Raw genomic sequence first — 23563 nt, forward strand, 5'->3', positions numbered from 1 at the left:
TCGTATTTCAGCTCTAAAGATAAAAGTGGGACTCACTGCAATAGCATACATGGTGATGTTTTCTTTCTTGCTTTGATTGACAACTTCCATCATCTGAGGACTGTCATGTGATTCACCATCTGTGATAACAATCATCACCTTCTGTGCTCCTGGCCTGCCACCACGCTGGAATGCCTCCAACCTGCGGTGAAGTGGAGAAATCTTTCATAGCTATAGTATATCCTAATATTGAATTATTGATTGATTCATTGATTGATTCATTCATCTTCTAGTTCCAACTAGTTTCCTTATGTGATCTTCAGCTTAAGAAATATTGTAAACAAGAGATATTTGTCAAACGTTGCACTTTGAAAAATATCTAATATTTGCTATATTTTGATTGACCAATTAAATTCAATTAACATGCTACATAATGTCAGAATGTGCTGACATTATGTGTGACTTAACTGTTCAGACATAAGTTCCTTTGAAAAACATCAGGTGCTTATCCAATTTCAATTTAATTCAGTTCAGTTTATTTGTAAAACAAATATTGTCTTGAGGCACTTAACGAAAAATAATTGCAGTTCAATCATACATACATTACAGTTAATAAACAGTGGAGTAAGCCCCCTTAATGAAGTTAGTTCAAATAGTTTATATGTAAGGAAACCCAGCAGATGGCATTAAGTCCTGGACTTAGTGACAGTAGAAATTGCTTGCTCTCATTGACTTTACAGCAATCCCTCATACTGAGCACGCATGTAGCAACAGTGGAAAGGAAAAATTCTCCTTTTACAGGAAGGAACCTCCAATAGAACCAGAACCTGGTTTAGTATAAGAGACCATCTACCACAACCAACTGGGGCTTTGAGAAGACAGAGTAAGATAGAGAAAGTAACAATTTAACAGCAGGAGAGGGATACCACTTAAAGAAATGAAATTCAGTCATATTCCATCAAAGAACAGTAGATACATTAGTTTATAAGTTTTAAAATAACTCTTAAAATTCAGAAATGACATTGACAGGTAGTGATACATATTAATTTGATCAGCATTCTGTGATACCGTGCCACACTGATCCCCAGTGCTGTCCTGGTCTCCTCTCCACCTCGTTGGTCAATGTTCTTGGCAGCATCCAGTACATCCTCCGTTGTTTGGTATTCACCCAAACTGAACTCATGGACGACTGTGGAGCCATACTGAATAACTCCCACCTACAATCAAATCACACTTAACTGAACTGTCATTTATAACTACTCACAGTAGTTATAAAACATGCTGTCCGTTGGTTTTGGGTATACACCCAAAACCAACGGACAGCATGTTTTCCTGTTATGAATTTATCTGCTCTTAAGAACTTTTTAAACAACAAAAGTATTAATTTATACAACTAAAGCCTGAACACATGATTAAGATATATTTCAATATATGGTGTGGTGAAGTTATTATTATTTTATTTTATTTTTTATTTTTTGAAGTAGAACCTAATGTGTTTTGTCTCCGTTTCATGTCTGGGTGTGCAACAGACAAACCTGTGTCTGACCTGGGCCAATGTAGAACTTCTGCAAGATGTTCATGATAAAGTTCTGCACCTCATACCAAGGGTAAATGGAGTTGGACCCATCCAGAACAATGACAATGTCCATAAATGTTTCACACCCTAAATGATTGAAATGGACAGACAGCAAATTTCAAATTATATGTATGTAAGTGTGTGTTTGTGTGGGTGGGTGGGTGCATGTGTGTGTGTGTGTGTGTGTGTGTGTGTGTGTATGGATGCATTACTCTGTAGAGCCGGTGCAATAGTTTGGGTGAGTTTGAAGTTCCGGTTGGCTTTGGTGCAGATTCCAGTGCTGTACAGAGAACTTCCACATTCATGGGACCAGAGAGGACCACAAGTCTAGGGACACATTTATGTGCATTAAATATATATATAATTCTAAATCATATAAAATGCAAAAAAAAAAAAAAAAAAGGTGCAAAATAAGATTAAATTTATTTTAAGTTAATTAGCTTAAAAGAAATTCTAAATTTCTGACTATGATGGACATGTCTATATCGGTCCACAATATAACATCAAAATAAATTTGTGGTTGTGACAAAAAGTTCAACAACTATGAAAACATACAATGTCTTCAAAAGACATATGTTTACAAAACACACCCTCTTTTTCCTAATATCAGCTGCAAAGAAAGATGTAAACTAATAATGTAATCATTTTTTTATTTCTGCAGCAAAAACATTTGTATAATTTAGCATGATGAACACTGATAGGAACTAAACCTGACCAAATGCCAAAGGACACCATGGAGTAACCAAATTGGACAAGCATTATGTTAGCAAACCTTGATTACTACCATAGGTCTCAGAGATTTTTCTATTATGTTGGTAGCAAAACTTTTTTTCTTACTGCCTTTATTGTGTATGTTTTGAAACATGTTCGGTGTAAAAAAGTTGTTAAAAATATATTATTTAAATTAAATCAGTATGAACTCTCACCAAGCACTCTAGAAGTACATCGATAAAGTAGCTTACTTATTTAAGCAGCAAATCAGCCAATCACATTGGCAGCAACGCTTTAAAGTTAATGTGTGGTAAATAGGCCTGCCGCCATAAACGATAAATCAATTAATCGCACGATAAATTAAACCTATCGACCTCATTTTAATTATCGGCTTTATTGTCTCTTCCTGGCTTATTTCTTTCTGTTGATGACACTGAATGAAAAAAGACTCAACCCCGGTGCTCTTCACTGACCCTCCCTTCCTATTTCCTTAGTGTAATGTCCAGCGCACATTACACGAGTTGTCTGCCGACTGTCAGCCCATTTTCAAAACCTGAGAGACCACACATTAGCCGACAGAAATCCTAGGTATAACGGTTCAATCGGGTTCGTCATGCCATGTGGTGTCCAGCCACATGGGCACGAAATAATGGCTACAAGTCCAGTTAGCTAATTTTAAAATCGGGCATTAATCAATGCTTTACTAGAATCTACCTGTGATGCATGTGCCTAGAGTCAGCGTAAAATCTTGACTGAATGAAAATCTTTATAACCTATTTATGTCACGTTAACAAAGATCAGCTGAAAAGTTACCTGGTTTATCAACTGCAGTAGCAATTTGGCTCCAGTTCCTCCCCTTGTCATTTCTATATTCTTTCTCGAAATGTTGAATAAATATTAATGTTGTTTCCACATATCATCTCCAATGTCCGCTGGACTTCGGGTTGCGCCATGTCAGCTGTTTGGGATTCCCCTCGTAATTTCCCCTCAGAAAGCACGGAGGAGAATCTGCGCTTTCTGATTGGCTACTTGTCACATTCAACAGGCTGCGTTAAGCTCCCAGTCGGGGAAAAACCCCGATTTAGATCGGAGCGGCCACGACCGACGATCTACCGTAACACACCACACACTGCAGGATGATCGGTTACGAAATCACCAGCGACAATCTTGGAACGCCCAACGTTCTAAGATTATCGTAAGGGGAAAATGGGGGCAAAAGATCGTGTAGTGTGAACTATTGCGTCAGGATGTGCCCGTTTTCTCTATTTAAATCTAGTGATTACTGAAGGCCATTACAGTATACAGACTTCATAATCTGCACTCTTTTGGTTGAATGCAGTATTTATTTCCACGTTGGCTTTACGTTGTTTAGTTTTTATTCAAGTATGTTTTTTGTTAATGGAGACTGAGAATCAATTTTATTTTTGTTTTTGGTTGTTTTGTTAATTTAGTTTATTAGTTCCATTGTTATGTGTTCTCTTGAAAATACATTGTATCTATCTATGGTGGGAAATCACATGCATTATTAGTAATTTCCATTAAATCAATGTCAACTGGTCTTGAAACAATATTATCATTTATCGCAATAATTTTTTAGACAATTAATCGCTCAGCAAAATTTGTTATCGTGACAGGCCTAGTGGTGAAAGCACCTTGCTGAAGAAAACAGTAATAAAACGAAGGATGAAAGTTCCAACTGTGATATTCTTTGAGATGGACAAAACTCCAAATGTTCCAACTTGGGCCAGAACTTAAACATGTTCATTTTAGTTAACTAATCACGTGGATTTGAATTATCTCCAGTTTTAACTCAATTAATCACGTTTTTTTTTTTTACATACCAAAGTCCTAAGTTGGAACCATTTTACTGTGTTTCTGGTACACCCCTAAACACAATAAAATGTGTTTAAACAACAATCATGAATGACAAAGTCATGTTTCTTTGCTTTTATTGTGTATTTTACTAAATACACAAAACAAATGCCACTGGATAATTTCCAGTGGGCAAATTATTTTCTATGCCCACTGGAAGATGATTTTTGCTTCTAAATAAATAAATAAATCAATAAATAACAACAATCAGATTGGATGCTGAAAAACACTATTGCTGTATTCAAATGAACACAATAGTCTGAATGATCTGAATGATCAGGGGTTCCTGAAACAATTGAAAGCCGATTTGCTATAACTCTTCACACCAATTTGATGGTTGAAGAACCTAACAGCTTAAAAACAATAAATATTTTTATTATTTAACACATCTATTTATTCAAGAATTTTGCAGGAAAAAAAGGGCTTTTGAAGTGAAAATGCTGCTTATTTTAGCTATGGTTTTTTTTAATTAAAATGTGTGTGCAAATAATTATAAACCTTACAATTAATTCCCACCACCAGTTCCAACTAGGGCTGGGCAATATATCGAGTATACTCGATGTACCGCGATCATTTCAATTTACGATAGTTAAATTGGCTATATATCGCAAATTGTTGTTCAAATAATAAACTTTCGCCGTCAAATTCACTGTGAGTATGGTTTATCCGACATCCTATGAATGCATCACTAGTCCCTCCCCACTCCCAACCTGAAAATGTTCTACCAATCACGCTGCTCGGAGAAAACAAACAATATGCTCCGGCCGGGCAACAACTTCGAATGTGTAAGCTAAGCTCCACCATAGACATAATATAAGCATAGACGCCTCATGGACCGCTCCGGCGCAGGAAATACGGCGGCCATCTTGGAGCGGTATACCCTCCTACTTTGCTCAATCAAAACAGCAGAAGATGCCTCAGCACTGAGGGATATTGTTGTTCTGATCTATGGATTTTTGATGTGAGGGCTCCACAGACAACATTTCACAAGTAAGATGGACATATTATTGTGTATATATTGTGATACACTGTATTTATGTCCACCGGCGAGATACCAGCTAATATTAGCTACAGTGCTTGGTGTAATACGGGTTCAGTCCCGCTATGAAGGCTAACTGAGATTCCGTAAATCTAAAAAAATTAATTACTCTCTTAGATTATCTGACACAAGGGCCTACATTAGAAATGAAACAATATAACACATATTATAAAACTTATATTATGTGTTATAACATTCACCGGCAAAGTTTACACAGGTGGTAAAGACTATTGTTTATATTCTTTCACTCTGTCAAAAGTAAGATACATCCTAAATCTTCCGTTTTTGTTTTGAAAATTTCCTAAAGACACGATGTGAAGAAGAAGAGGGAGAAATCTATAAAGAGAGACGATTCACTGCAGCATGGATGAATCTCACATCGGATTTTGGACTCATCGGCTGAAAAACATATATATATATATATATATATATATATATATATATATATATATATATATATATATATACATATATATATATATATATATATATATATATATATATATATATATATATATATATATATATACATATATATATATATATATATATATATATATATGTGTGTATGTATATATATATATATATATATATATATATACACACACACACACATTTATATATATAATTCAGTATTAATCATTATTTATTTGTGCCATTATTAATCTTTATTTATTAGTGTTTGTATAGTTATATAAAATATGTATTGATATTACTAAATAATTTATTAAATAAATTATGAATGGGTGTGTGCTTTGTAATATACTCTTCATACATCGATATCAGAATATTCCATTCCTATTCTATTGTTATAGCCACTAAGCATATTTAAATATGATGAACTATGTATTAAAAACATACTTAAAAAATACAATTGTTTATAAATGTTGCTTTGATAGATGTTTGAATATGATTTACAGTAACAAAAAAGTGTGTTATGATCAATTAAATTCGCTGATACGTCATTGTGCCTGCTAAACACATAACGCTGAGTGGAGTGGAGTACCGCTCCAAGATGGCCGCCCTAAATCTCGTCAGCGACAATAGGCGAGAGCGGTCCATGAGGCGTCTATCCTTATGTCTATGAGCTCCACCGTTAGCCTCCATGTTTACTTCCGCAAACACTGAGCACTACTTCTTCTTTTTATGGCAGTTGGTAGAAAACTGAGAACGCTGACACTATTGTGCCCTCTACTGCGCATGCAGGACACTTTCAGGTCGTTTGCCCGTTCAGACTGCAGAAGGCATACATTTCGCATTTATTGGCAGTGTGAACAGCTCCAGCAAAAAAATCAGAATTGCCAAAATATCGGAATTGAGTCACTTCAGGCTGCAGTGTGAACGCACCCTGAGATGGTAACCGAAGAGGAGTCAGATGAACTAGTCTAGTTCCAAAGCTGTGGTAGATTAGCCACCGCTGCTATTAGCCACGCTAACACAGGGTGGCTGATTAGCTCATTTAAACAGCTGCTTTACTGATGATCTGTCAGTTTGTGAGTAGGTCGCCTTTTTTACTTTTAAGCTGAACCAAAACACCATATTTCACAGCCCATCTACACTGAAAAAAATAACTCTTTGGATTAACATAAAAAAATCATGGAAAGATTTTCCACCTGATTACTTTGCTTTATTTCAGCACTATGTAATTTTGTTACTCCGATTTAAAGGAAATGTGTTGGTTCAACTTAATTTATTAAGGTTATTCCAATTTAAAGGAAATGTGTTGGTTCAACTTAATTTATTAAGGTTATTCCAATTTAAAGGAAATGTGTTGGTTCAACTTAATTTATTAAGGTTATTCCAATTTAAAGGAAATGTGTTGGTTCAACTTAATTTATTAAGGTTATTCCAATTTAAAGGAAATGTGTTGGTTCAACTTAATTTATTAAGGTTATTCCAATTTAAAGGAAATGTGTTGGTTCAACTTAATTTTTGTGGTTGATTCAACTTATTTACTTTAGTTGGACCCAATGTAATTTAATAGAGCCAGCCTAACTAATTTTACACTGATAACTTCACACTACTTAATTAAGTTGATCCAACTCATGAAAATTAAGTTAGCTGAACAAACATGCTTCATGCTGAAAGAAAGCTATATTATAATCGTGTGGAAAATCTTTCCATGATTGAATTATGTTAAATCAAAGACATTTTCTTAAGTGCTATTAAATGAAGTGTTTTAAGACCACACTGAAAGAAGAAAGAACACTCAACAATGAGAAAAAGTACAACATGAACTGTATTTTCAAAATTGTTATCCATTTTCTTTTTACACAGCACAAAAAACAGCTGAGTTGAAAGTTGAAATAAACAACAAAAGGTCAGTTTTGTTTTTCCAGAAAAAAACTGGGCTGTGTTTAGCATAGATCAAATTCTTAACAACATAAAAAGTGTCAGTAAGTTCGCTCAACTTTGCGAACTGTAACAGTTAAAATTTAGTTTTCCATTGCGGTCTTTAGAAAAACATGTAAAGATAGATTGCTCAAGTTGTTCATCACTTCCACCCCGTCCAGGAGAATCCCAACATCCTCAATGGCATCGCCAGGCTCTGCACTCTCCGGTCGAATAACAGATTCCACAGACGGTCTCGGCCATTTGTGCACCTTGATGATGGGAACATGGGTGGGGTTTTGGGGGGGAGAGATTTCACATCTCATTAAATAAAAAAATAACTTTACACTTATTTGGCTGACTCAACAACAGCTAAGGTCCATCAAAGATCTGTCTGTGTTAATTGTGAGTCCAGTGGTAAGATTTTCCATTTAGAAAAGGTACCATATTTTCTGCACCATAAGGTGTACCTAAAAGCCTTACATTTTCACAAAAATCGTCTTATAATCCGGTGCACCTTGTGGTGCGGAAAATACGGTATATTGTCTCATATGGAAAAACATGAAGAGAAGGGATTAATCCCAAATAGGCCCCATATTCCATGGCCTGTTCTCCTCAATTGAAATGACAGTCTGAGGATCCACCACACACTGTCATTCCAAACCAGTCCTATTTATGTGCAAACAAAGCCCTGACTCTGTACACAAACCAAACATCTTATACATGAAGAACCTGTCTTATTTCCTGGATGGAGGAAATGTCATGACTATGTGTGGTAGTTATTTCCAAATAGATCAGTACTAACATCTTAGGTAAAGATCTGCATATGAAACAATGCTGTTAGAAAAAAAGGCTAAATAAAACAGGCCAAAGATCTTTTTGTGGAGTTTAACTCACCTAAAAATCCTCATTTTAAACCCACTTAACAATAACTGTAATTATATCAATCTTACTAATGATTATCCTTTTCTGTTGGAGAAATCTAAAAGCATCTCAAAAGTCAAATTAAAATTGAATGTACCCAAGTGAAAAAAAAGAAGAGTTTTAATGATCTTCTCTTACTTTAAATTTGTTGGTAATTCACAGGAAGTCCAATTAACTCCAACTATCATCACCTCTTTTGTGGACACAAAGATAAATTAACATACCATGTACTCTTTCTCCAGCTTCTCTGGATCTTCATCCAGGTATGCACACAGACCTTTTAGGATCCACTCTCGTCTGACTTCAGCCGTGTTTTCCTAAATATGCAGATCAAAAAACAATGAGAACAACCGCCAAAATCCAGCAGTATACTATAGGGTCACACACTTGAAAACTTAAATTCAAATGAATATACTGTGAAAAATCTATTTCCTCTGCCTTCTCCCAGTGCTAGAAACAACCAGTCAGTGGCAGGAGAGTTTTAGTGCTGTCAATCCCAATCTCATGTTGCTGCTCATCCTTCTTCCCCCTTGCTCTGTACTAATCTGTAGCTAGCATAGGGCTGATAGCAGCTCATATCTACTAGACAGAGAGAGACAACACTCCTTACAGTTCCACATCCCCACGCAAATAAAGACAAATAAAACAGACTTACCAAATACAAGTTCAGCTGAACCCTTATGATCGCTCTAACACTAGATTCAGTCATTTTAGATCTGGCAAAGCTTACCATTAGCCACTGCAATCTAAAACTTGATGGCCGATGACCCCCTTCACCAGTGCTTATGTAGGTGGATAACAGACAGGTGATGTTCTGAAAGAGATCAGATTTTCAAACATTAAAATATGTAATTCACCCTGAGCAGAGTTGTATCTGAACATTCAAACTTTTAGTACAAGTCTCTTGAATGGATCATGAATCAATCAATCAAATTTTATTTGTACAGCACATTTCAGCAGAAAGGCATTTCAAAGTGCTTTACATAATTAAAAACAGAAACACAGAGTCATGCAACATTTAATAAACAGTGAAACAGATAAAAAGTAAAGCCAAAAACATTAAAAACATTGAAGACATTAAAACCGCACTAAGCCTAATTTAGCTATAAGCAACACTAAACAGGTGGGTTTTAAGTTGAGATTTAAAGGCACCCAGTGTTTCAGCTGTTCTGAAACTGAATATAACCACTGGGCACATGCAAGCATGTATTGCAGAACAGTGGTGACTTGAACATGGTAGAAAGCAATAAAAATATAAAACATAAAAATCAAAACAAAAACCTCAACATTTCAAAATTAAACCGATAAACTTAAAAATTGTTTTTGAACTACAATTATTTGGGGAAAAACAAGTACAATAACAAAATACATCTTTAGAGCAGAGGAATATATGCATTTAAAAAAAAGAAAGCCTGTTCATGGACTAATAGGAATAATGGACAATCCTCTGAGTGTTTCAGCCAGAAAACAATACTAGAAATCCATAGTTAGCAGGTGGACATTTATGTGGACATTGCAAGCACATTTAAAGCTCTAACAGCAAAGGTCTCCGCAGGTTCCTCTGACTCAAATTTAATACTTTTTATTATTAATAAATTAAGAATCTGTATTACGATAGAAAGCCACAAAAGTGTGTGTGCATCCAATGTCCACTCTGCATTTACCTACATAATAACAGTACTGAAATGAAATAATAATAATAATAAAAAAACATTTAAATAGACTTATGTTTGGCCCCAGTGTTTAAAATCCACTAAACCTCAGACTTCAGAGTTTGTATGGCACCAGATGCTGAATTTACATCAGTCCAACTTTTTTCCAGGGAGTTTTAACAACCTGAGGAGGAGCAAAACTGTGACATTTATGGGGTCCGTTTTTTGTCTTGACAGCAGCTTTGTGACCCTTACACTGCTTCATGTGATGTTAGCATGATTTGAGTACATCAATTACATAGAAACGTGACCGAACATAGAAAAAAATGTTTTTTTAAAAAAGTCTGATGATTTTAATTTGCATCTTTTTATTTCGATTTTTATTTTGATTTAGACGGATGAAAATAGACTGAATCTTACCTTTTTCAAATTAAGCAGATCCAAATCAGGAATCTTCCCGCTTCTCTTGAAAGAACAGTTTGAAGTTTTCCCAGACACAAGATCTCGCGTGATCTCGCTAGCATCTCGCGTGATCTTCCATAATTTCGCTAGCATCTCGCGTGATCTTCCGTAATCTCGCCAGTGTCTCGCGTGATCTCCGGGTCTCGCTAGACCCTCTTCGGCGGGAGATTAGTCTGACTAAATTGAATCACGTTGTCTCAACTTGAATACATTTTATTAACGCTAGGTTGTTGAATTTTATGTTTATTTGACGTGATTTTGTCATATTTGCCTTTGAAACATAAAATAATTCTGTTAAACATGTTATTTTTTATAAATGCAATGACCACTTCAATTCAGTTGTGCTTTGACACAAGCATGGAGCAAGCAGGAAATGGTGCAAACGTTAGAAAAACGCTGATTAATTACCAGCTAACCATCACTTCATGTGATGTTAGCACATGTTAGCCACTGACATGAGTACATCAATTACATAGTGTGAAGGTATCACTGTTAAATAAGTTGGTTTCAACTAAATTTGCATTCATCTTAATCAAGTAAAGTCAATTTGGTCCAAAACATTGCAAATTAGTTGGTCTGGTTCTATTAAATTACATTGGGTCCAACTAAAGTAAATAAGTTGAATCAACCACAAAAGTTAAGTTGAGCCAACACATTTGCTTTAAATTGGAATAACCTTAATAAATTAAGTTGAGCCAACACATTTTCTTTAAATTGAAGTAACAGAATTACATAGTGCTGAAATAAAGCAAAGTAATCAGGTGGAAAATCTTTCCATGATTTTTTTTATGTTAATCCAAAGAGTTATTTCTTTCAGTGTACATAGCAACACTGATGTACATAGCACAATCCTGCCAGGAAAATTTAGTATTCTCTAAACTGCAGCTGGCGTTTTCCTGGCACGAAAAACAATCATCTCCCAGGGCCTCGTGTGATTTCCCATGATCTCGCGGGATCTGCCGTGATCTCGCTCGTCGCCTCCAGCACAAGATCAGTCTGACTATAATGAATCGTGTTATCTCAACATGATTCAATTTCATAAACGTTAAGTTGATGAATTTCTTGTTTGTTCAACATGATTTTATCACGTTTTTGTTTAAAACATGAAATTATTGTGTTAAAAGTACATGATATTCTTTTATTAATCTAATAACCCCCTAAGTTCATTTTTTTGAGTGTATATGTTAAGTTTGTCAAAGTCAAGCATAACTGACCTACTTCCCTCTCCCTCGCTATTTTTTTCTTAGTTAAAACTTATTTCTCACCATGTTATCTAGTCATGGTGTAGACAGTTCATAGGAAAATACTGCATCACTTTTTATATAAGCTTACATTTAAATCTAGCAGAGAAATGGGGGCAGGAACTTGCAGACATCATGCTGCAAGGGGTCTATAGTTTAAAATAACATTGGAGCTCAGTTAAGAATACCGTGATATATATCATCTATCGTGATATAGCAAAAATATATCAGGATATTAGATTTTCCTCATATCACCCAGCCCTAGTTCCAACATCTTGCTGAATCTACTTGCAAGCTGCTTCTAATGAAGTGACTGATGAGAATGAGCCCATGCCAGTAATTGTTCCAAATTGCTCCAAGCAATATCTATTGGTAGGTGTTGAAGGGACAGAAACCAAACAGTATGATAGAGTCCTCCTCCATGTCTGCTGTTGAATCCTAGCTAACATGAATTCATTTCAAACTCAGTATGTTTTTATAACTCACCACAAAGCTGCTATCCTTGGAGTTGGAGGTCAGTGTCATTCCTAGTCTCATCTTGTCCTTCCTCTCTGTCACGTTGTCCAGAGAAAGTTTTCCTGATCAGAATCAAAACAATCTAGATGTAAAAAATAAAATGTAGCACACTTGATCACTACATTCAGCTATCCTTATGTTAAGGCATTTAGGATTTTCTTTGGATTAATCAGGTCCCTTCCCTTTTTTCCACCTTGAATGGAACAAAATCGCATTTCGGACATAAGCATCATCCCAAAAAGCTCTGTAGGAAAAACAACAATTTAAAGGAGAGTGCTACCAGACAGCAAGGAAACTTTAACAAGGCCCCCTTGGTTATGCCTAGGCATAACCATTTGTTGGTAAATATGGAATTATGTTCTAATATTTGGATAAAGACAAAAAAATAACACCAAAACAAATCAAAGCAGTATCTATAAATTCATCTCTGAAATTGTCTTTTTAAACTATTACCTTACAATGATAACCAGGGGCGCTGCCAGGAATTGTGGGCCCCCTGACAAAAATTTTGTTTGGGCCCCCCTGCGCAGCTGCTGTTACAATTTTTTGAGTCTATTTGACCCATAAAAAGCATCACAATTTTAAAGTCTTGCATCTGCCTTGCTTTCTTTGGTTCAATACGGATAATTAGCACAATATTTACTGCTCATGAATTTAACATCCAACAGTCCACATCCAGTATGCAAGTAGGTTGCTTGCATTTTTTCTATTAGAAAAGATAATGAAATGTCCCTCTCCATGAGCAACAGTCAAAATCAATGTGCAAAATACACATAAAGCAATCCAGACTGCTCAAAAATGCTATGTAGTTGCACTTTATTCAAGCTCCAGTACATAACTTTAATAAAAAATATGTTTTCACCATATTTGTAAAAGCTGTCACGATGTCATAGCAGTTTGTTATGAGACAGATAATCTGTGAAAACAATCAATCTCCTCCATCTGCTTCCTGAATTACTTTTACTGGTTAAAGTAATGCACCGTTCTGACCAAAACAACCAATCAGAACTAGTAGGACGCTCTTAGCAATGTGAATTAGCCTCATTCACTCACTGCTAAATGTGCTAATGGTGGAGAAACAACTTATCATTACAAGAAACCGTTTATCTGCCGTCATTGGTAGTAGGTACCGGCAACCAATTTTTTTTCTTTATATTTTTTGTACTCTGAATGCATTTTTCTATTAAGTGCATTATCAGAAAAGAGCAGAAAAAAATTCAGCCCATTATCTCTAACGGTTTCCGAGATTTTGGGGGGTAGGTGTACCTTGCCACAAACGCACATTTGAGTAGAAAAAGATGGGGTTTTTGAAAGCTGATTACTTAAAAAATAAATAAATTTGACACTTATTTGTAATGACATCCTTTAAATATAAATTAATCATATTGAAAAACATGAATATGTACAGTATAAACAGTTTACTTTTAAAATGAAGGTTCTTTAAAATATGTAATTTTTAAAAATAAAACAAATTTCAATATTTACACTGACAGCAGAGATGGCATGTTTGGGATACTATATTAAAAAATATATGTTGAAACCAAGCCCCAAAAACTATTTTGTCCATCCTGCTATGTGGTCTTAATAGGCTCAATTTTTTGTAGGGGTCTGGGACTGTTCAATAAAGATTTATTAGGCCGCAAAACTGCTTCCAAAGCTAATTTGACTGACAGAAAAAAAATTCAAAAATTGACAAAATTAAGTATTTTTCGACCACTCCCCAAACTTGTATTTTTCATCAGATTTCAATAAAACTTCTCTACTACAGATAAATTAGGCTGCTGAATAACATAAAGTCATCCATTTTTGGCCATCTTTAATAGTTTCCTTGATATTGCTGGTAGGAAATAGGGATTTTTTGTTTGTTTTTAAAAAAATCTAATTTTAGAGAATTTTTGACTTGCACCAAAATGTTTATTTTTTAATGCATTTCATTGAAACTTCCTTCCTAGATGTCAATTAGGCTGCAGCATCATATAAAAACATTTATTTATGGCTATCTTTAGTAGTTTTTTCTATATTGTTGGCAGAAAATAGAGATTGTTTTTTTAGATTTCTTTCTTTATGGAAAATTCCCTACTATTGACCATCTGAAAAAGTGCCAAAGAAAGTACAGTTTATTATAAAAAATGTCTAGAATGTATCATTTTAGTATAGATACAGTCACTTCATCATGCCGCCACCCACATAATGATGCTCTGGGCGGTTGCCCATGCCTCCCATATCAGAAACCGCCACTGAGCACGTCTGTTAACGTGCTTCATGTCCTTGTTGCACAAATCGCACAAAATCAGCACAAACCTAAACCACACAAATGCAGATCATCATACATAATTCCCGTGGCCCATAAAAACAGCGGATCTAATCCGCTTTTATATTATTATTATTATTAAATAATAAGGACAAAGCATACCTGTGGAAGAGGGGGAGGGGAAGGAGGAGGAGGATGAATAACCCCACGTTCAGGTGAGGAGGTGAAGGGACCATGTTTGCTTAATTTCTCCTCTTTTATAAAAGTTTCGACTAGATTTAACTTTAGATTTAACTCCTCCCGCAGGCTTTGTGCGAGGCTCCGGCAGGCCGCGTTAGATCACTGTGGACCTCGGCATAGCGCGGTCATGATCAGCCAGCCGGGCGGTTCGTCCGCTTTTCAGTTTGCAAAATCACAAAAATAAAATTGTTAAAACAGGTCCCCGCTAGACCGTGCCCACGGTAAAAAGCTCAGGAGGGGTTCACTCGATCCGCTCTTAGAACTACCGGATGCTTAAAACTCCGGTTATTCGTTTTTAGCTAGCTTCACCACGTAGCCACATTTAACTTGCAGAAAGAGCGAAAGCTGGAAGGGGCGCCTCGGGGGAGGTCCGTTCGTGTGTTGATATGCGTGGGGCGTCACGCACATTGATTCTGCAAGTGTGGTTCCAGTATTATATTAAAGCTAACAAATTAACCTTTATTTTTATACCCATTTTATCGGGTTTATTTTTTATAATTCGTTCGCTATTTGACAAAGTTTTGATACTTTTATGATTTACAAAAAAACTAAAAAAATAACCCTTGACAAACCGGGTATGTATAGAAAGCCTATAGTTTAAGGATTAATATGATATCACTGTTGGCTCATTTGGTCATGTGTTCGTGACGCCCGAACCGATTTTCTTGGACAATGTTTCAGCGCCTTACAGGAGGGGCGTTCGAATTAGCATAAATAAGGTGTTACGTGTTACGTCAATCCGCGTTTCCCCATCAGATACGGTTCCCCCTGAGTTTTCTTGCCGCTCCGCCCCGCCCAGGCGGCAAAATACGCGCGTGCTCGTGACGAGCACTAAGAAAGCACGCGCGTGGCAAGCACGCGCTTGTTCGGCGCGCTTGTCTGAGGAACTACGGACACCGTGAAAGCTCAAACAACATGTTTCGGCAAAGTTGTCACACTTTTTTCACGTTTTGCGGGAAACTAATAATAATAATAATAATAATATAAGAAGAGGAAGAGTAATAATAATAATACAAAACGTATATATTATAATTATTTTAAATTTAAATATATGTTGAGCATTTATATATATATATATATATATATATATATATATATATATATATATATATATATATATATATATATATATATATAATAAAAACAGGGCAATGCATTTTGATGCTCAATATTACCCATCAGATAACGTTCCCCTTGTTTTACAGTGGGGAACACTATCTGATGGACATATTTCACCCATCAGATAACGTTCCCCATTTTAAAACCACCCATCAGATAACGTTCCCCCTTTTTTACAGTGGGGGAACACTATCTGATGGACATATTTCACCCATCAGATAGCGTTTCCCCACTGTAAAACAAAGGGAACGCTATCTGATGGGTGATTTTAACATAGGGGGAACGCTATCTGATGGGTGAAATGTGGCCATCAGATACCGTTCCCCCACTGTAAAACAGGGGGAACGCTATCTGATGGGTGAAATGTCTCCATCAGATACCGTTTCCCCTGTTTTAAAGTGGGGGAACGCTAACTGATGGCCATAAATCTCCCATCAGATACCGTTCCCCCTGTTTTACAGTGGGGGAACGCTATCTGATGGCCATCTTTCACCCATCACATACCGTTTCCCCCACTTTAAAACAGGGGAAACGGTATCTGATGGGTAATATTGAGCATTAAATTGCATTGCCCTGTTTTTAATTCATATAGCACTATGCTATCTATCTATCTATCTATCTATCTATCTATCTATCTATCTATCTATCTATCTATCTATCTATCTATTATAATTATAATATATACAACATATATATTATAATTATAATATATACAACATATTATAATTATAATATATACAACATATATATATTATAATTATAACTATAACATATATTATGTATTATAATTATAATATATGTATAAAATATATATTATTTATTATAATTATAATATGTATAACATATATATTTATTATTATTATTATTATTATTACTATTAGTTTCCCGCAAAAACGTGAAGAAAGTGTGACAACTTTGCCGAAACATGTTGTTTGAGCTTTCACGGTGTCCGTAGTTCCTCAGACAAGCGCGCCGAACAAGCGCGTGCTTGGTACGCGCGTGCTTTCTCAGTGCTCATCACGAGCACGCGCCTATTTTGCCGCGTGGGCGGGGCGGAGCGGCAAGATGACGAAGGGGGAACCATATCTGATGGGGAAACGCGGATTGACGTAACACCTGTTGTTCCTATTGGTAGCTATGCTAGTTAAACTGAGCATTCACAGTTTGAATCTGCACAGCTCTGTGCTATGCTAACTGCAGCACGGCACAAATTGAGGGGGAGGAATGATGAGCAGCACCACATGAGATTGTGATTGACTGCCATTGACTGGTTGTTTCTAGCACTGGGAGAAGGCAGAGGAAATTGATTTTTCACAGATTACCTCTCACACCATACTGTCACAACATAATGACAGTTTTAAAAAATATGTGAAAAAAATATTGATAAAAAAGTGACATACTGCAGCTTTAATTTCACTCAGAAGAAAACGGGTCAGGAGGGACGTGGGTTAGAGTTGCTGCTGATTGACTCATCTGTTGTAAGTGGTAAAAGGTACAAGGGACAAGTTAAACATATGAATATGTTGGTAATTTTTTTCCTTAATTCATTAAATGCTAGTGAAAAGGAGCAAAACAGCTGTTTGTAGCTAAACTAACTATGCTAAATGTTTGATAATCTCACACAGTGTACTCACCTCTCGAGAAAAACTGGGTTATAAATTAACACTCTTGCCTTTTTCTCTCTCTCCCTCTTTTTTTTTTTTTTGAAAACCTGATTTTATAACTTTTCTTAGCAGCATAGTAACTGCCACAATCGTTCGTGTCTTCCACTGTCTGCGGGTGAACAGCGTCATGGTGAAGCACTCCAAGCAGGAACGAACCATTTAACACAGATAGGGGGGTTCAGGGCAAATATGGATATATGTTTTTTGATCTGGGAATGGAAACATTAAATTTTTACTGCTAAAAACAAACTTTGAAAATACAATATGATTAATTTTGTAATTGACAGGGCCCCGATTTTTTTTTAAACTTCTGAACAAAAAATAAATAATTAAATTGTGGAGGGCCCCCTGTTGGTCAGGGACCCTAGAATTGTCATCACTTTCCCCCCTATACCGTGCCTCTGATGATAACTTTTAACAATAGAAGTATTATGGCTCCATCAGTGAAGAAAAACTCAGCTGACGTTCTAGGAGGACAAATCTTAATGCTTGACATAAAAGATGAGGAGTATAATACGATACAAACTTAAGCAGCAGCATTCACTGGACAGCTCTTGGTTAAAGAAAACTAAATTCTGCCAACTTCATTTTTAATATGAGTTGATTTAAAACAAATATTCAGGAGCTTGGAAATCTCTAAAATGGACCTTTTATTCACAGGAAATACTCCTCAATATGAAAACAAATGAGATGACATCATGACTTGTAGAATAAAAAGTTGTCAATTACAGAGGATTGTGACACCCACAGGACTGATTCAATTAACTTGAAACCAGAAATGATGCCATCACATTCTGAAAATCCTCTTCTCTAGATCATGGAAATCCACGAGGCAGTAGTCAGCATCCTGGTACATGAAGTGAGTGAGTGAAACTCACAGTAAACGCAGGGAGCAGGAACAATTCCAACAAAATGTAGAATAACCAAATTTCCCCCTCACTAACAAACCTGCATGGAAAAGATATACATATGTAAATATGAAAAGAATATAACAATAATCAACATCATAAATGTAAAAACACAAATCACCTATTGCATATAGGTGACTCAGAGTTTGGCATATTGTGTGCATATGGTGTGAGAATATTGTGTTGAACATTGTACACATATGGCCAGAGTGGAAACGTTATGATGTTTAGGAGAATTTGAACAAGGATTTTATTAAAGTTTTTAAGCTAAAAAAAAAAAAAAAAGAAGTAAAAAAATGCTAGCTTTTGAGGGGGGGGAGGTTACCAAAAGGTGTGCAAATAACACTGCTGCTGCAGGTGATTCTATTCTATTCATGCCAATGGACTCTTTCACTAGGAATTTCTATCAAAATCCAACAGACATGAGCTGCCTCTGGACTCCTGACCATTCATAAATCACAATTTCATGCAGGGATAAATCCAACATCTGAGAGAGCACTAAAATGAAGGTCAGCAGTGTTAACAATAGGAAGTGTTGTGTGGTCTTGATGTTAAAAATATACAATAACATCTGCATTAAGTCAGGCTATACCTTTATTTTTAAAGGAAAAAGTGGCAGAGAGTAATATTGTTGTTGCTAGTTGAGCAAATTCTTCAGATTTTGATTCAATAATTTTATATCTCACCAGCTTAATCTTCTCAGACTATGAATGTCATCATCTTTGGCACTTTGGTTTCATCACAAACCAAAGTTTGTATAGAAATATATTTTCTATATTTGCATTCAGATTTATGTTGTAATTTTTTGCTTTTTTTTTTTTTTTTTGAGTAGATCATTTTATGCTTTGTTTTAATTGTGCATTTATTCTGTGTTTATTCAAATAATTTTACCTGAGTTATCTTTGCATGTCTCCCTTCCAGCCAACATTCATCCTGTCAGTTAGACATATTAACCTCTCCAGCATTTATGCCTCTCGGTTTCTGCTATCCTCCTCTGGTTTCTACAGTCGTACAGCTCCTTGTTGCTTCTTGTTGTTCCCGGTTCCTCTCATATCTGTCATCACTTTTGTCATCAATAAATGCACCACCATACATTATACTGATGCCACAATGAGATTGAGGGGTATGTAAGAATACCTTTTTGCATTGTGTTGTAAAGAGCATACATCAGGGGTGTCCAAAGTCGGTCCTCGAGGGCCGGCATCCTGCATGTTTTAATTCTCTCCCTAGTGGTAGTAACAACCTCTTCAGCAAGTCAATGTTCTCCTTAGGCCTTCTAACGAGCTATCTTTTGATGCAGGTGTGCTGAACCAGGGAGAGAACTAAAACATGCAGGATGCTGGCTCTCGAGGACTGACTTTGGACACCCCTGGCATACATCATATGCTACATATGTCATCTCAAGCAATACATAGTTATACTTCAATGAAACCCCATCATGCTTTGTTCATAATGCCGCAATTATTTGAAAACACCTCTGCCACATTTTCATGATCTACTGATGATTTAAGGTTTGCTCACCAAGGTCAAGACGGCTGCAGTTTGAAGAGCTTTTGATATCCATTGGACATTTATAAACATCACCAGTTTGCAGTTGTCCTGTGTATTCAAAGGGAGCCCCGACCAGCAACCTGGAAAACACACACAGAACTGTTTGTCTCTCATGCCATATTAGAACTTCAGTCACGGTCAATCAACACAGAATTACTGAATAAAATGCAATGCTCCAGTTTAAAGCAATTACAGAACAGATGAGAAACAAAGTTATTTAGCTCTGTTAATCTGGAAAAAATTACAAACCAATTTCTTCAAGAGCACAACAATTCATCCAGGAAGTCACTTAAGAACCCAGAAGATCAAATAAATTATCGCAGGCCTCACTAGCCACATTTAGGCCCAAAACACATCGCTTGCATCTGACTTTTCAACAACCAGATTTTTACAGGACACAGAGTCTCTGACACGACAGTTTCTCTATGGGACACCAGCAGGATCATATACATGTGAATACTTTGTGTTACGCTGGCATTCCATATATGCTGGATATAGAATGCCAGCATATACAACGCTGGCGTTGTTTCACTCTTTCGCTTTTCTATGTACTTCTAAGGTCCCACCACAGGTAAGTACACTATTTGCTTTGTGGGTAAAATTGTTTAGTTTGTATTTTCCTCCAAAGCAGATGCGTTTCACTTTGCCACTGAGTCTCACCTGTGACAGTTCCATGACATTGTTGCGTAGCTCCAAACAAAATCATGTCTGTCTTGACTGGCGAATCAGAGACAGAGCCACAGAGTCTGTGATGTGCAAGATCCCATTGACTTTAACATGTTCTATTTTCTGTGTACATCATCCTACCCAATTTTCCAGCAGACTGGAGAGCAAAAGTAGATCTGGTGTGGTTTCAGGCCCTAAGGTCAGTGTTCATGATTCACATTAAAAAACAGATTGGACAGAAATGCCCTCAATAGGAGAGGTCTAAGACCAAAATGAAAAGGCCCGTCTCACATTTGTTACAAACATCTTGATGTTCCAGAAGACTCCATTGAAAGGGTGCCCAAGTCCAGGCCCTGAGAGCCACCATCCTGCAACTTTTAGATTCATCCCTGCTCCAATGCACCTGAAAGAAATTAATCTCTTGTAACCAGAGCTGAATGACTGCTGGTGAGTGTTCTGGATATATGATTCTGTGTCTTTACAAAAAAACTCTTTTAGCTGCTCACATGCACACACATGATCATGTGAAGTTAAGGAATTAACTTCAAGTTAGAGGCTCAGTTAGAGGCCTAAAAAAGGAATTGAATTTTAATGTTTGGGGCCCTTAAGGCCTCATGGCAGTGGTCCAGCGCTGAAATGGTTAACTTTTCTCTGTTGTTCCAATACATTGCTATAAATTGTTTGGTGTTAATAAATTGGACTGATGATTTTAACTTTGTTTTTTTGATCCATCCCAGTAAAAAAAATTTGAGTGGATACAAGGAATTTCACTTATTTTATACAGGTGTGCATCAATGATGGCCAAACAAAGCCTCATGAAGCAATGAAGCTTCCCAGTCCATTGTGTTGCCCAGAGGTTCATTACTCGGTGGTTCATTCATTCCTCACTAGTGACATCTGCTGCTGAAATTGTGGCAGTCTTGTCACTCAGATGGACATAATTCAAAAAATTAGTAAATTCATGATTTGTAGTCAAACTAATTATGATATATGTTGACTGTTGTTGAGAAAAATGATTATTTTTAGTGTTTAATACAGTTTAATCTTTTTGAACAAATTTTAAAACTTTGAACAGGTTTCTGTTAGTGATTTAAAATTAAACTATGGCTGGGTAAGTATTCAAAAGTACCAAGGAAAATGGGGTGATCTGTAGAGCTTCTCCTTGGACCCGTGTGGTCGTAACACATAGGACAGGAGGTCATAGATTAACATATGCAGGAAAGTAGAGGCCAGTATCATTAAATTACCTTGGGAAACAGGAACTTACCGAGTTCACGGGAGATCAGAATCCTTCTGTGAACATCTGGGTTGTGTGAAGATTTTGAACCACTAACATTTAATTTACAAGATATTTTTCTTAGTTATAGATAGCATTCTCTGATGGAAATTGTATTATTTAGTTTTAGAATTAATTTAGACGATGATGAATGGATTTTAAAATTGTATTATTTCTGACTGTTAGAATTAAATGAAAATGTTTTGTTTAGTATTAGAAAATTACTCAGGATTTATGCTAAATGGGGTTTTGGAAAATGATTGTGTTAACTTGTATACTTAGGATTGAATATTATGTTTCATAGGTTAGAAAAAGGAATTGTACCTCATTTTGTTCTGTTGATTTTATGTGTTATTTTCAGTTTAAGGCAGGACTCAATCTTTTGGGATGCTGAGTGCAGAAGAGCAAAACTGAGTTTGTTAACATAAACTTTCCTTAAATTAATTACAAAATTTAAGTTTGTTCCTGAGAATTTATGTAGGGAGAGATAGCGGGAGAGACTCCAGATTTCACACATATCTGTGAAATCCTTTTCTCTGTATATCCTTTATTTAGATGGTTTTAAAACCGCAGGAGTTCAGGATGAGGCTCTCCTCTTCGTTTGTTAAACAAAAAAGCAAATGGCCTTTGTTCACAGCAGTAAATTAGGGGAAGTTCTAAGTTTTTCTGAGTGTCCAAGGTAGCTTCCAGTTGGTCAAGCGGTGGTACGCCTTAATTGAATATATTAAAAAGGAAAAGACACACCTACATTATAAAAGTTCGTGCACAGGAGTAATAATTCAGATAGCTGCCACTATTTTGCCTTTTTTGCACCAGCTCTCTCCAAAGACGCGTCTTTGCCTTTTCTTTTCTATCTTTTTTGTCTCAGGTAATGAATGTATGTTTCTGTTGTTCTGCAGTTTTGTTGTTAATTCATAAGTTGTTTCTTATTGGATTAAATTCTGTAATTCTGTGACGTCAACACGCATTGTTGTTTTCCTTGTGGCTACACGTGGCCCGCCGAGAGGACCTGGGATCCAGAGGAAGAGAGAGAGCCAAACTTTTTCCAAAGTTAACCTATTTTAGGATATTCTTCCTTAACATTGTCAGTGACTGTTTTCTTTTATGTAATCGGCAGATATGACAATAAAGACATTTGTTTTAGTGTATTGGGAGTGCAGGGTGCTTGTTGAGGCAGAGTACTCTTCAAGTTTTGATTTGCCTCCTGAAAACTACAATTCTTCAAACAAACAAAAAAAACATTTTTTTCTAGGATTTCTAGTTGGCTCTCTAATCCCTTATATTTTTACTCATCAGGCCTGAATTTTACTCTTTCAAGAGCTTAAAGTTTGTTTCTGCTGTGCAAGAATATCTTTGCTGATCAAAATAAAAGTTGACATTTCCAGAAGGTGAGAATTTTGGAGGTCAAGAGGTTAATTATTTTTGTTTAAGATTACTGTGAGCGATCATCTTAAAGTATTCAAAGATGTCAGAGATTTTCTTCTTGCTAGCTCCATGTCAAATTTCTCTGTTTCTATTATTCCAGTGTACCCAATACCATATAAGTGACTTAGACTTAGACTAACTTTATTATCATTTTGCATGC

General features: G+C 36.1%; 2 protein-coding genes across 2 annotated transcripts; both read right to left on the reverse strand.

The window, feature by feature from the left end:
- Window positions 1-498: 498 nt before the first annotated feature.
- Window positions 499-20113, reverse strand: LOC106912191 (integrin alpha-11-like). The gene is made up of 5 exons (XM_088006631.1): window positions 20007-20113; window positions 12274-12365; window positions 1768-1882; window positions 1515-1642; window positions 499-1196 (listed from the first exon to the last, which is right to left on the reverse strand). The coding sequence occupies exons 1-5, from the start codon at window positions 20047-20049 to the stop codon at window positions 990-992; spliced, it is 585 nt and encodes a 194-aa protein (XP_087862757.1). The 5' UTR covers window positions 20050-20113; the 3' UTR covers window positions 499-989.
- On the reverse strand, window positions 7293-10921 carry LOC148159525 (uncharacterized). Its single transcript, XM_088006630.1, has 4 exons — window positions 10505-10921; window positions 9163-9246; window positions 8657-8749; window positions 7293-7780 (listed from the first exon to the last, which is right to left on the reverse strand). The coding sequence occupies exons 1-4, from the start codon at window positions 10637-10639 to the stop codon at window positions 7613-7615; spliced, it is 480 nt and encodes a 159-aa protein (XP_087862756.1). The 5' UTR covers window positions 10640-10921; the 3' UTR covers window positions 7293-7612.
- Window positions 20114-23563: the final 3450 nt, after the last annotated feature.

Source organism: Poecilia mexicana, unplaced genomic scaffold (genome assembly GCF_051168715.1).
Source record: "Poecilia mexicana isolate PSO_F unplaced genomic scaffold, ASM5116871v1 scaffold_6, whole genome shotgun sequence".
Classification (NCBI taxonomy): Eukaryota; Metazoa; Chordata; class Actinopteri; order Cyprinodontiformes; family Poeciliidae; genus Poecilia; species Poecilia mexicana.

What these genes read in the sequence shown, in the direction of transcription:
- LOC148159525 (XM_088006630.1), bottom strand. Translation starts at nt 10,639, where the DNA reads ATGCTAGCGAAATTATGGAAGATCACGCGAGATGCTAGCGAGATCACG. An exon ending in ATCTGCTTAATTTGAAAAAG is followed by an intron (nt 9,247 to 10,504) that starts GTAAGATTCAGT and finishes GATCTCTTTCAG; the next exon opens with AACATCACCTGTCTGTTATC. An exon ending in AGCTGGAGAAAGAGTACATG is followed by an intron (nt 7,781 to 8,656) that starts GTATGTTAATTT and finishes CCCATCATCAAG; the next exon opens with GTGCACAAATGGCCGAGACC.
- LOC106912191 (XM_088006631.1), bottom strand. Translation starts at nt 20,049, where the DNA reads ATGGATATCAAAAGCTCTTCAAACTGCAGCCGTCTTGACCTTG. An exon ending in CTGCAGCCGTCTTGACCTTG is followed by an intron (nt 12,366 to 20,006) that starts GTGAGCAAACCT and finishes GATTCTGATCAG; the next exon opens with GAAAACTTTCTCTGGACAAC. An exon ending in TTGGCCCAGGTCAGACACAG is followed by an intron (nt 1,197 to 1,514) that starts GTTTGTCTGTTG and finishes ATTTGATTGTAG; the next exon opens with GTGGGAGTTATTCAGTATGG.